Source organism: Macaca nemestrina, chromosome 10, assembly GCF_043159975.1.
Source record: "Macaca nemestrina isolate mMacNem1 chromosome 10, mMacNem.hap1, whole genome shotgun sequence".
NCBI classification, from domain to species: domain Eukaryota; kingdom Metazoa; phylum Chordata; class Mammalia; order Primates; family Cercopithecidae; genus Macaca; species Macaca nemestrina.
The window spans coordinates 9,094,604-9,107,568 of NC_092134.1; the positions used below are offsets into that span (position 1 = coordinate 9,094,604).

At 48.5% G+C, this 12,965-nt stretch overlaps 1 protein-coding gene across 7 annotated transcripts in view; it reads right to left on the bottom strand.

The window, feature by feature from the left end:
* The window catches only part of LOC105495444 (dynein axonemal heavy chain 10), a 177,910-nt gene that overhangs the window by 3,758 nt on the left and 161,187 nt on the right, over window positions 1-12,965 (bottom strand). For 6 of the 7 annotated variants that reach the window (XM_071070839.1, XM_071070840.1, XM_071070841.1 and 3 more), the window contains 10 exons: window positions 8,463-8,567; window positions 7,897-8,051; window positions 6,696-6,850; window positions 5,100-5,283; window positions 3,352-3,552; window positions 2,459-2,668; window positions 2,184-2,279; window positions 1,373-1,544; window positions 457-588; window positions 81-292 (listed from right to left, as the gene is read on the bottom strand). In XM_071070839.1, coding sequence (XP_070926940.1) covers window positions 81-292; window positions 457-588; window positions 1,373-1,544; window positions 2,184-2,279; window positions 2,459-2,668; window positions 3,352-3,552; window positions 5,100-5,283; window positions 6,696-6,850; window positions 7,897-8,051; window positions 8,463-8,567 — 1,622 coding nt within the window. Of the gene's footprint in view, window positions 1-80; window positions 293-456; window positions 589-1,372; window positions 1,545-2,183; window positions 2,280-2,458; window positions 2,669-3,351; window positions 3,553-5,099; window positions 5,284-6,695; window positions 6,851-7,896; window positions 8,052-8,462; window positions 8,568-9,037; window positions 9,244-12,965 lie in introns of those variants that run through there. The other variant, XM_071070845.1, reaches the window with a different exon arrangement.

Consider the following 12,965-nt stretch of genomic DNA (forward strand, 5'->3'; position numbering starts at 1 on the left):
AAGAGCAATCGGCAAGACTCGATCAGAACCCCAGGTGCCACATGTCTAGGCAGTAATCTACACATGAGAGACAGGCTCACCCTTTGAAGTTCAGCCAGAGACTTGGTCATCCGGACCACAAGCTTGTTGAAGCGTTCCAGCTCCTGCAGGAGCACCACCGAAGTGGGGGAGATTCCTGTTCCAAGGCGCTTCCTCACTTGGTCCAAGTCAAAGACTTTGGGCATCTTGTTTTCTATGTCTTTGGCCACTTGGCCAATATAATCATCGCGGCTGATGCCACTGCTGGATTCCCCTAAAACCAGGACACATTTCAGAGAAAGCAAGGCATCCATGTGTAGAACTGGAGCCTCCTGAGCCTTCCGGTTCTGGGAAAGGCATCAGCAATGTGGGAGAGCTACAAGAAGCAATCGTAAAACCCCACTCAAACTCATGAAGTCCTCCGGAGTAAGACTTTACCTGTCTGAGGCTGCAGCTCCAGCAGGTGAGCCCACATGTCTCGAGCCGCCTGTGTGTAATAGCCAATCTCAGCATTGGAGTGGAGACCAAACACTTCTGGCGTGTTGGCAAGCGGGAGGGCCTCAATGGCTTCTGCAATCAAGAGAACAACGGAGGTGGCACTGTCCAGCCACCTGTGCTTTCTCAGGGCCCACAGCCTCAAAGTCCCCAGACATGCAAGACTAATTTCTACTGTTTAGAGGGTGACTTTTTTTTTTTTTTTTTTTTTGGAGACAGGGTCTTACTCAGTCACCCAGGCTGGAGTGCACTGACGTGCATTGATCACTACAGCCTCGACCTCCTGGGCTCAAGCATTTCTCCCATCTCAGCCTCCCAAGTAGCTGGTACTACAGGTGTTCACTACCACACTCGACTAATTTTTTTGTTTTTTGTTTGTTTAATTTTTTGTTTTTGTTTTTGTTTTGATTTTTTATTTTTTTGTAGAGATGGGATCTTGCTTGGTGGCCCAGGCTGGTCTTGAACTTCTCGGCTCAAGCGATCTGCCCTTCTTGGCCTTCCAAAGAAGGGATTACAGGTGCGAGTCACCATAACTAGCCAATGATGTTTTTAATGTAAAAATTCTACACTACCGCACCCAGTCCAGCCGTATATTCATCTTTTCTGAAAAAGTCTCAGTGAGCTTCACTGTGGCCACTCTGCCCTTCCAGGTGGACCCTGATTTATTTACCATCATTGCAGGATGGGAAATCTGAACTCTATCAGCTCTGCAGCCAGGAATTGTCTGCCAAGCCACCTAACAGGCTTAACAGACCACACCTGACCAGCCAAGGAGCCCTACCAGGAGAGGAGCCAGTTGAAATGTATGGTCTCCCTTAGCAAAAGCCTTGAAAATCTTTTCATGTCTGAGAAATCTCACCAACAAATTTCTCCTTTTCATCACCAACAGGGATTTTGTAGTCCACTTCCTTGTTCCGGAAGAAGTGGAATGGCTGGAAAGTATCAAAAATGAAGTCCCCCAGGTACTCATCCATGTAGATGGTCAGGATGCGGCGATCAAAGCTGTCGATGGCCCGTCCTCCATACATGACCTGAAATTAGAGGGCCTGAGAGCCAGCCAGGAGCTCAGAACCTACTGTGTGCACCCTGGGGGCCCGGGGCCAGAGGCGCGCCCAGGGTCAAGAGACGCCTACAGCCTGGCTGCTGCAAGGCTCGAACCTGTTGACTTGCATAGCCTTTTGGGCCACTGTTCACACAATTGATCTGGGGCTTTGCTGGCTTCCCAAGGGATAGGGCCCAAAGCAATAAGAAGCCCTCGGGAAGTGTTGGTAGCCCCTGTGCAGCAAGTAAAGTCCCCCAAACACATCAAACAAACAGCCAAAGAAGCCAGCAGCTGCTTCTGTCTTTGGAATTGATGTCACTGCTTGAGCCGTGTGCAGACCACCGGGGAAGCTTCCTGTGAGCTCTGTACCCAGCGACAGTGGAAGCAAGGGGCTAGAGGATGCCTAGCCTGGATCCCCAGCCATGGATCCAGCTCAGGGAACCTCTGTGTGAATAGAGCTCACTTAGGACAAATAACAACTGGGTGAGAGCAGAGAGAATGTCACAGAGACCCAAGGGGAGCAGGGGCAGAAGAGGCTGGCTCTGAGGGCTCAGAGGAAAATAGGGGCACAAGGTCACAGCTCTGTAGCCCTAGAGGCACCTGCAGAAGGATCCCCGGTCACCCCTACCTCTCCAATTAGGTACTTGAGGCTGCCCCACGGGATCCTCGGGTCCCGTTGCTGGAAGGCTTTCGTTAAGTACGTGTTCAGAATTTCCATGCAGACCTTAAAAGAAGAGAACACACTCAGTTACAATGAAACCCACCAAGCTGTTCACATTCTGACACTTTTCTGAAAAGGCTGCTGGGAACGGCGCAACCCTGCTGTGGTTGAACTCAGAGGAAAGTCGGGGAGGAAGCAGCCACCTAAGGAAGCGATTTCCAAGGAGAAGCAGCCACTGTCACCTGGAAGTCAGACTCATTGAAGTCATAGTACACGTTCCAGCCAATCTTCCCAAACTTCCTTCTCTCCTGCACCACAGCATGAAAGAATGCTAGCACGTAGACCAGCGGCTTGAAGGCAGGGTGCGGGCACTGGTCCAGCATTTCGTGAGAGATCTTGAAGTAAGTTGCCCTCATGTTGAGTTTCAGCCCATTGGGCGGCTCAGTGACAACCTTCAGAAGAGAAGAAAACGCACAGTGATGGAGACCGCAGGCCCACAAGCTTGGAAGAGCGTGCACAGTGCAGGCACTGCGCTTTCCTTCCTCTCTGCAGAGCCATCTGTCTGAGACCTCCGATAGCTAAAGTCTCTTGTCCAGGGCCCAGGCTAAGAAGTTAAAGGACTAGATGTTTTAGCTCTCAGGGTCAAGGATCAAGGGTCTTTGACCTTCCTCTGAACCATGAGATCCTTTACTGTAGAATGAAAGTCAAGTCTTCCCTCCACCTCCCCAGACGGGGAATGACAAAACCTTTCCAAAAGAATTTGCTGGAGAATAAATTAAATGGGGCATGTAAACCACCTGAAACTTCTGCAGTCAGCACTAGAGAACTGCAGGCTATGGGGTGGTGGTGGGGGTGGCGGTGGGGGCATGAAGTTTATGAAAAGCAGCCTAGATACTGTTAGGGACACATGCAGAATTGGTAGAGATAGGCCTGGGAGTCACAAACACCACCTAGGACAGCAGCCCCCTCTAAAGAGAGAGAGAAATGGGATGAGAAGGGTTTCAACCGCGAGGTTTCAACTGCAGCCTGAGGTTTATTTCTACACAGACACATGCACACCCTGGCCCCACAGCAATATGGTGGTGGTCTGGGAAGCTGGGTGCTGGGCATGTTGGTGTCCATCCTGAAGCCAGACCTTTAGGGACTTCTGCAGAATCCCAATGGGGAAGCCCTTGGTGGGGTCCGTGGTGAGCCACAGGCGGAAGTCTGGGTGGGGCTTGGTGATCCTCTCCAAGGACTTCTCCAGATCTTTCAGCCACTTGACCAGGAGGTGGCAGTTCTGCAGCATCAGCCACTGCCCGCGAGCCACCGCAGTCTCCAGCAGCTGCAGGGCCACCTGCGCCAGGGGAGAGGGAGGAGGAGAGGGGGGAGTTGGCATCCAAACCCAACCCCGTGCTCTCCAGAGACCCACTCCACCCCACAGAAAGGTGATGGCCAGCTCCAGCAGCAGCCAAAAGCAAGCCAAGGATCCAGGAGCTACAGGAGGAGCCTTCAAATAAACCATCTTTTAGAAACCCCATGGGCCCCGTGGGTGCACTGAGCCGGTCACACACAGCCTGGAAGATGGGTTAGCATTTTGCACTCATCAGCCCCCGGCCCTAGAAACCCCAGCTTCTCCCACACAGTCGCTCCTGTCCGGAGGACTCCTGAGCAGGGCTGCAACAGACCAGCTAAAGCCCACCAGGAAGTAGGGATTGTCCTGGCCACTGTAAGATCTTCAGGGCCCTAGGCCTGGAAAACAATCACCATGTCCCCTCCCAAATGTAATTCAAGCACAAACAAGCTAAACACCCAAATCAAGCCTTGGTTTCTGAAATGGCTTAAAACACATGAGCGCTGATGTTACAATAGCTTCTTTCAGTGTTGGGGTTGAGAGAGCTGGCCCGCCTTGCTGGTGCCCAGGGCTTGCCTCCCGGGCCATCCAGCATGGGTATGGCCATCCTCATCTCACCCAGGGGCTTTCAGCAGCAGAGGGGCTTACCCAAAGCCTTGCAGTTCATAGCAAAGCCAGGACTGGCAGTCAGCTCCCTCTGACCCCAACATGCATGCCTGCGACCATCACACTTGCTGACGTACAGGCTTTTCCTGCAAGCTTTGTCCCACATTGTACTGAACTTGCGTAGCAAGTTCTAGCAGGGAGCACTGTGATGCAGAGAGGCAAGACCTCAGCAAAGAAAGCTCTCCGGCTCAGAAGGACAGGAGGATTTGCACCACAGTTCTGTCCTGAATGGTCCTGGGCTCAGCCTCTCTCAACCCACTCCCTTGGCCATGCAATTGGGGCCATCATAATTCTGATCTGCAATGAGGCTGTTCAGGGACTAAGGAAGGTAAGGACTGTGTGTGAAAGGGCTTTGAAGACGGCACAGCCTGGGCACTGTGGCTCATGCCTGTGATCCCACTTTGGGAGGCTGAAGTGGGAGGATCGCTTGAGTCCAGGAGTTCAAGACCACCCAGGGCAACATGGTGACGTGTTTGTATTTTTCTCTACAGAAAATACAAAAAACATTAGCCAGGCATGGTGATGCGTGCCTGTAGTCCCAGCTGCTACTGGGGAGGCTGAGGCAGGACGATCACTTAAAAGTCAGGAGGTCGAGGCTGCAGCGAGCTATGTTCGTAACACTGCACTCCAGCCTGGGTCACAGAGTAAAAAGAAAAGAAAAAGGAAAAAAAGAAAAGCACAGCACCACGATCACAACACAAGGTTGTGAAATCATAACTATTATTGTCATCTACGCAGTGTTTCATTACTGCTGCTTTGCTCGGAAATGCATCCAACTTACTTGTGGCGTGACACTCTCAGCTTAAATCCAGGTTAGCTCCTCCTTAGCAGACACCAGGGACCTCCCCTAAATGTAGAGCTTGTTCCTTTCAGCCACAAATTACCTTTTCTTGACCTTGACCCATTGCAAGGAATTTGAGGCGATTTCCTCCAAAACCACTTCGCTCTGCTAATTTCATAAGATCACTGGCAGGGTCAGAGCCAGGACTCAGGATAAACACAATGGGCGAATTTGGAGTGCTCTGCTCAAAAATAGCTTCAAAGCTGATCATTGGGGGCTGTACATACCTGGTGAAAGAAACACAGTCAGAAAACTGTCCCGGGAGGACAGCTCCAGACCAGCGGCTGGTCTGTCTGATCAGTGCTGCCTCCTCCAGTGTCCAGAACCTTCTGACCCCTCCCCTGGGATAGCTCTTTGCAGTCTTCCCTGTTTTAGATTCTAGTTTCTATGCACATCTCCCACCCTGATGGGGAACTCCTGTACCCCCTGCACGCTCGATTCAGTTGGTTTGTGCCGAGCTGGGCACCTCAGCTTGCCCTCCAGGTGGGCGTGCCCATGGCACAAAACCCTGAGGCTCCACAGGTGTGTCCTGAATGGTCCACATCTTGAATTTTGAGTTTTGTGTGTGGGTTTTTTCTTTTTCTTTTTCTTTTTTAATTGAGAGATATAATTTCACTCTGTTGCCCAGGCTGGAGTACAGTGGTACTATCATAGCTCACTGCAGCCTCAAACTCTCAGGCTCAAGCCATCCTCCCACCTCAGCTTCCTTAGTAGCTTGACTACAGGTGTGCGCCACCACAGCTGGCTCATTTTTTTTATTATTTTTTATTTTTTAGAGGCAGTATCTCGCTATATTGCCCAGGCTGGTCTCAAACTCCTGGCCTCAAGCGATCCTCCCACATCAGCCTCCTGAAGTGCTGGGATTACAGGTATGAGCCACTGCACCTGACCCAGACGTGCGTTTTAAAATTCATTGCCAACACAAAGATACTGGGATATTTCAGGTAAAAATTTGAAGTCCTAGCTTCTTTCAGAGTCAGAGGATCCAGCCACTGTGGGTTCCCAGTGGCACATGGTATCAGTCAGCAGGAGCTAAGGGCAGCTGCCCAGGGACCAGGACTCCACCCAGCCTCATCACTCACTGTCATGGCCTACTGGCTGCAAGGGCACATCTGAGCTGCAGTCCCACGCTCTCTGCCTGGCTTTGTACCCCATGCTAGAGCAACATTGTCCAGTGTGACGGCCATGAGGCACACGCAGCGACTCAGCACTTAAAATGTGGCTGGCCCCAATTGAGATGTGCTGTAAGTGTGAATTCACACAGGATTTTGAAGACTTAATACCGAAAAAAGCATGTAAGATGTCTCAATCATGTTCATACTGATTATACATTTAAATGATAATTTTAATATATTCATTTAAATAAAATATATTACAATTAATTGCGCCCATTTCTTTTCTAATGGAGCTACTAGAACTTTTGAAACTGCATATGTGGCTCACATTGAATTTCTTGTGACTAGCGCTGTTCTAGAATATTGAAGAATTCTAGAATATTGGCTATGGAATATTGTCCAGACAGGGTGGCGACAGCTGTCACGAAAGCTGGTCAGCCTCTGCTTTCTTTGAGCCCAAGGTGGGAGGATGCTGGCGATCCCACCCCACGAAAAGTGGCAAATCAACAAAACGACACACTTACTTCTCTCCCATTGTTACAGTCACATAGTCAGTCACTGCCCGATAGACCCGATCCACACGGAAACAGCGCAAAATAAGCAATTTCTGGAAAGGGGTGATGTTGTTATCGTAACCCAAGGGGAATGGAAACTGCTCCAGTGAATCCAGGTCATACCACTGGGAAAAGCAAAGAATATTCATTGTGGCATCAACTCAGAAATGACATAGGTCCCCATTTGTGTGTGAAGGTGGCAAAAGCCACTGGAAAGGGATGAGAATCTATAGGTGTAGTAACTGAAGGCCACCTGGTCAGATCTGTCATTCTCTACCCCCAAAGACTATGACATTCAGAAAGGAGAAACTGAGTCTTATTCACTAAGTGCCCATCAAGGGACATGGTACATGGTAGATGCCCAACAACTATTTCTGGGATGGATGGGTTGGTAGGTAGATGGATAGGTGGGTGCATGCATGGGTGGATGGATGGATGAGTAGGTGGGTGGGTGGGTGGGCGAATGGGTAGATGAATGGGTAGGTGGGTAAATGGATGGATGGGTGGCTGGGTGGGTAGGAGGGTGGATGGATACAGGGATGAATGGATGGATGGATGGATGAGTAGGTGGGTGGGCGGGCAGATGGGTAGATGAATGGGTAGGTGGGTAAATGGATGGATGGATGGGTGGGTGGGTAGGTGGGTGGATGGATACAGGGATGAATGGATGGATGAATGGATGGATGAGTAGGTGGGTGGGTGGGTGGATGGGTAGATGAATGGGTAGGTGGGTAAATAGATGGATGGATGGGTGTGTGGGTAGGTAGGTGGATGGATACAGGGATGAATGAATGGATGGATGGATGGATGAGTAGGTGGGTGGGCGGGCGGATGGGTAGATGAATGGGTAGGTGGGTAAATGGATGGATGGGTAGGTGGGTGGGTAGGTGGGTGGATGGATACAGGGATGGATGGATGGATGGATGGATGGATGGATGGATGGATGGACGGACGGACGGACGGACGGACGGACAGGTAGATGATTGGATCTCCCATACAACTAGCTGAATTAGCCAAAGGAGAATTCCAATCAGGGGGTTAGAGGGCATCAATTACACACTAATGGGTTACTCAAAGGAGTGTCTTCTCTTAAGGGGTTGGGCCACAGTTGAGGTTTAGAGATTATTGACATGTGGGGAAGGAGAGGAGGAGAAAGGGAGCATGGGCTCACCTCCTGCCAGACAGTCTGGTTATTCTCAACATCATCAGGAAGTCGCCCAAAGCTGTCTGAAAACATTTCTGATAAAAGAATGATATCTTCCCATCCTTGGTCAGACAACCAAGTGCAGGGCTTTTTTCTTCTGCTTTTCTCCAGGGAAATGTTTCCTAATCACAACGGAAGAGAAGCAAACAGCCGTTGTGCTGCCAACACAAAGCAGGCAACTCTGCTTTGACTTCTCTCACTTTTGGGGAAAAGTCCACTTCTCAAGAAGGAGACTGGAAAGAGGAAGTGGCCCGGGCTTGCCCTCGTCACCGCCAGTGACACCAACTAGGCGCTCAGTGTAGCATCCAGCTTCCAGCCTCAGGGTGGCCCCGAGACAGAGGCTGGCTGCTCCGAGTTCAACCAGAGCCTTTTCGGAGGCTGGAATGATCAACTGGAATAGTGAAAAATGCAGTGCTGTTGGGAGCCAAGTTTTAAGGCGAATTTTTGTGATTGTCTGTTTTAATGGACAAACTTATATACACGTATCGTGTGGGCAAGGAGATGGGAGGAATGAAGCTAGGCAAATTCATTACCTTTTAGAAAGAAATCTAATTCTTCTTGAGGGACTCTCCCTTCTGCTTGTTCTATCTTGATGGTCATATTAAAAGAAAAGAGTAGCTTGTGCCTCTCAAACAGCCCTGGAGGGAAACATCAGACAAGCATTGATTTCTTTAAAAACCTGAGTTTCGTACGCATGCTGTGCTTAAATGTAAGAGAAATGAAACACTCAAAGTGTATGGCTGCATTTAGCCCTCTCTGCACCCCATGTCCATGACTATCTAAGTGCACAAAAGATAAGCTCAGTTCCTAGGTCATGCCCCAGTCTGTAGTGACATGCTCCTGTATGTAACGGAAATGGCTGTGTCTACAGGAGGTAAAATCACACCGTCCTGGGAAAAGGAAAAGCCAGCGAGGGGCAGTACAGAGGGCTCAGAGCCACCCTCTCAACCGAAGGCAGGTTGTTTGCCTGACTCCATGGCATTCGTGTCCATTAGAGTCTAGGAGAGGTGTTGGCAAACCTTCTGCAAAGGGCCACATAGTAAATATTTTTGGCTTTGGAAGCTAGATGGTCATAACCACTCAACTCCACCACTGTAGTGCAAAAGCAACCATAGACAATATGTATACTAATGGATATGGTCCTGTTCCAATAAAACTTTATTTACAAAAGCAGGCAGTGGGCCAGATTTGGATGCTGGCTAGGGGTTTGCCAACCTCTACTGCAGAGGACATACTCCATCAACAGACTCTTTATTGATGGATGCAAAATACCAGCTTTCTTCTTTTTTGCTTTTTAACAGAAGACATGTGTTCCTGGAAAATAAAATTGTGTAAGTCAAAATTTGTAATTTGAATTCTACTTCATATGTGTTAGGAGGGTTGGCTACTTAAGTGAGTCCTATAGAAACAATCTCTTTTCTGCCCAACTGTTAAGGGCTAAATTATATTTCTCCAAACTTCATATGTTGAAGCCCCAGCTTCCAGTACCTCAGAATATGATGGTATTTGGAGACCATCTCTTAAGGGGTTGGGCCTTTAAAGAGATGATTAAGTTCAAATGAGGCCATTAGGGTGGGCCCAGTCCAACCTCACTGGTGTCCTTACAAGAGGAGGAAATTTGGACACGCACAGACACCAGGGATTCATATGCAGAGAAGAAAGACTTTGTGCAGACACAGCAGGAAGACGGCCTCCTGCAAGCCAAGGGGAGCGTCCTAAGGAGAAACGAAATCTACCAAAACCTTGATTTTGGACTTCTGACCTCCAAAACTATGAGAAAATAAATTTCTGTTGCTTAAGCCACCCAGTCGGTGGTATTTTGTTAAGGCAGGCATGACAAACTTAATACAACAAGCACTGGTGCATGGAAAATATCACTGTCAGTGCAGTGTCTCAGCAAAAGAGGACTGGAAAGGGATGCAAGTGTGCATCCTGTCCACCTCTGCTTTCTAAAGGTTGCTCTACAGGCCCCTGCTTAAAAATGGCCATTCTGAGTTTCTCCCAACTCCTTTCCAAAAACCAACCGAAATGGTGAGTCTTTTTGTTTGCTTTTGTTTTTTGTTTTTTTTGTGTGTGTGCAGTGGCACGATCTTGGCTCACTGCAACCTCCGCCTCCTGGGTTCAAGCCATTCTCCTGCCTCAGCCTCTCGAGTAGCTAGGACTACAGGCACGTGCCACCACACCCAGCTAATTTTTGTATTTTTAGTAGAGACAGGGTTTCACCATGTTGGCCAGGATCGTCTCCATCTCTTGACCTTGTGATCTGCCCACCTTGGTGACCCAAAGTGCTGGGATTACAGGCGTGAGCCACTGTGCCTGGCCTAATGGTGAGTTTTTTAAAAAGGTATAAGCTCCCAGAAAATTGGAGAAAAGACAATAGCAATAAAATTTTGCAAGCGACTCCAGGTGCGGGTGCCGTGAGCTAAGATCGCACCCCTGCACTCCAGCCTGGACAACAGAATGACATTCTGTCTTAAAAAAAAAAAAAAGAAAGAAAGAATAAAAAGAAAAAAAGCCCTGCAAGCTACAGACAGATGGACAAGTGATAATTGATTTAGCAGAGCTGAGAAAGTTGACTCTTACATGAGGAGGAGATAAAGCTGAGATGCAAACCACAGAATGCATCAAAAGCTCAGGAACTGGCAGTTCCAGATCCTTTGGAAGTGTGGGTGAATATGGGCTAAAAACAGGAAGATGGGTGGACAGCTTGTTTGACAAGCAGTCAGATCCCAGATCCCCTCTCACTCCATGCTGCCAGGCAACTGCCTGCCCCACCCAAGTGAACTTTGGAAAAGATAAAGCAGGGTCTCTCGACGGGGGAACGCCAGGCATCGTTGAGGGGAAACCATACTGAAAAGACGGTTTTCAGCGCGAGTTTCCATGATGAATGCTGAAATTGACAGCCGTCTTTTCTCACATGCTTCCACGGAGACTGGCAGCCAGGGTTACATACTCTAGGAAAAGGCTGAAGACTCTTCACTGGGGAGTCTTAAGGTCTCGTGAGAAAAGAACTACATGTATTGGCATTTGAGAGTTCCTCCAATGACACAACACAGAGAGGCGAGCCGCAAAATTCAGACGACGGGAAACAACCCAGCAATCAGGCAAGTTTCTTCCACAGATAAATGCAAGGGGTGGGACAGACACGGTGGCTTATGCTTCTAGTCCCAGCACTTTGGGAGGCTGAGGCAGGAGGATCCCTTAAGCCCAGGAGTTCAAGACCAGCCTGGGCAACATGGCGAGACCACCATCTCTACAAAAAAATTTTTTAAAAATTATCTGGGCATGGTGGCATGCACCTGTAGTCCCAGCTACTGAGGAGGCTGAAGTGGGAGGATCACTTGAGCCTGGGAGGTGGAGGTTGCAGTAGGCTGTGATTGTGTCACTGCACTCCAGCCTGGGCATCAGAGCCAGACCCTGTCTCTAAAAATAAATAAATAAAAATAGCCGGGCACGGTGGCTCAAGCCTGTAATCCCAGCACTTTGGGAGGCCGAGACGGGCAGATCACGAGGTCAGGAGATCGAGACCATCCTGGCTAACACGGTGAAACCCCGTCTCTACTAAAAAATACAAAAAACTAGCCGGACGCTGTGGCGGGCGCCTGTAGTGCCAGCTACTCCGGAGGCTGAGGCAGGAGAATGGCGTAAACCCGGGAGGCGGAGCTTGCAGTGAGCTGAGATCCGGCCACTGCACTCCAGCCTGGGCGACAGAGCGAGACTCCATCTCAAAAAAAAATAAAAAATAAAAATAAATAAATAAAAATAAAAATAAATGCAACGGGGAAAAGAGAGAAATTAAGTGACACAACCAATTATAACGTATAGACCCTTAATGAGGTCCTGATTTAAGCTAATGTCAAATATGACATATAAGACAATGGGAACATTTGAAAACTAGGTATGTGATGATGTTCAGGAATTATTAATTTGGGGGTATGATAATGGCCTTATGTCTACATTTTTAAATAGAATCCTTCTATTTTATAGCAGGGATGGGCAAACCACAAGCCAGGGGCCAAATCCAGTCTACTGCCTGTTTTTGCTAATAAAATTTTATTGGAACACAGCCATGGCCATTCACTTCCATATTGTCCAATGGCTGCTTTGTGCTACAACTGCAGAAATGAGTAGTTGTGGCAGAAATCACTTAGCCTTCAAAGCCTAAAATCCGACCCTTTCCAGAAAAAGTTTGCTGACCTCTGTTTTAGAGATACAAACTAACATACTTACAGATAAGTGATCTGAATAGGAAGCAAATTTTCAGCATAATCTGGGTTGACGGGGAACTGTCTGGATTATATAAACAAATCCAGAGCTGATCATTGCCAGGTGAGAGGTGCGCAGACGATCATGGCACTATTCTCTTTTGTATATGTTTTCCATAACAAAAAGCGTTTTTAAAAAATCAATGATTTAGGGGTTGAAATAGACTGTAGTCACTTTGGAAACAGTTTGACAGTTCCTCAAAAGTTAGACATTGAATTACCTATGATCCAGCAGTTCCCTTCCTAGATGCACCTCCAAGAGAATTAAAAACACACATTCACACAAAAACCTGCACACAAGTGTTCACAGGAGCATTGCCTTAATAGCAAAAAAGCGAAACAACCCAAATGCCCATCAGGTGACGGGTGAGTAAACACAGTGTGGTCTGTCCATACATGGAATGTGACTCAGCCACAGACAGGAACGAAGCGCTGACACACGCAGCAACACGGATCAACCGTGAGGTCACGATGTGGAATGCAAGACGCCAGTCATGAAGTCACACACCCTATGATGCCATTGACACGAAGTGTTCAGCACAAGTAAATCCTTACAGACGGAAGGCAGAGTGGTGACTGCCAGGGACTAGGAGCAGGGGGCCGGGGGTGACTGCTAATGGGTGTGGGATTTCATTTCAGGGCTGGTGGACACGTTCCAGAGCGAGAGAGTAGTGATGGCTGCACAACTCTATGAATATGCTGTGAATCACCAAACTGTACATTTTTAAAGGGCGAATTTATGGTATGTAAATTGTATCTCAATAAAGCTGC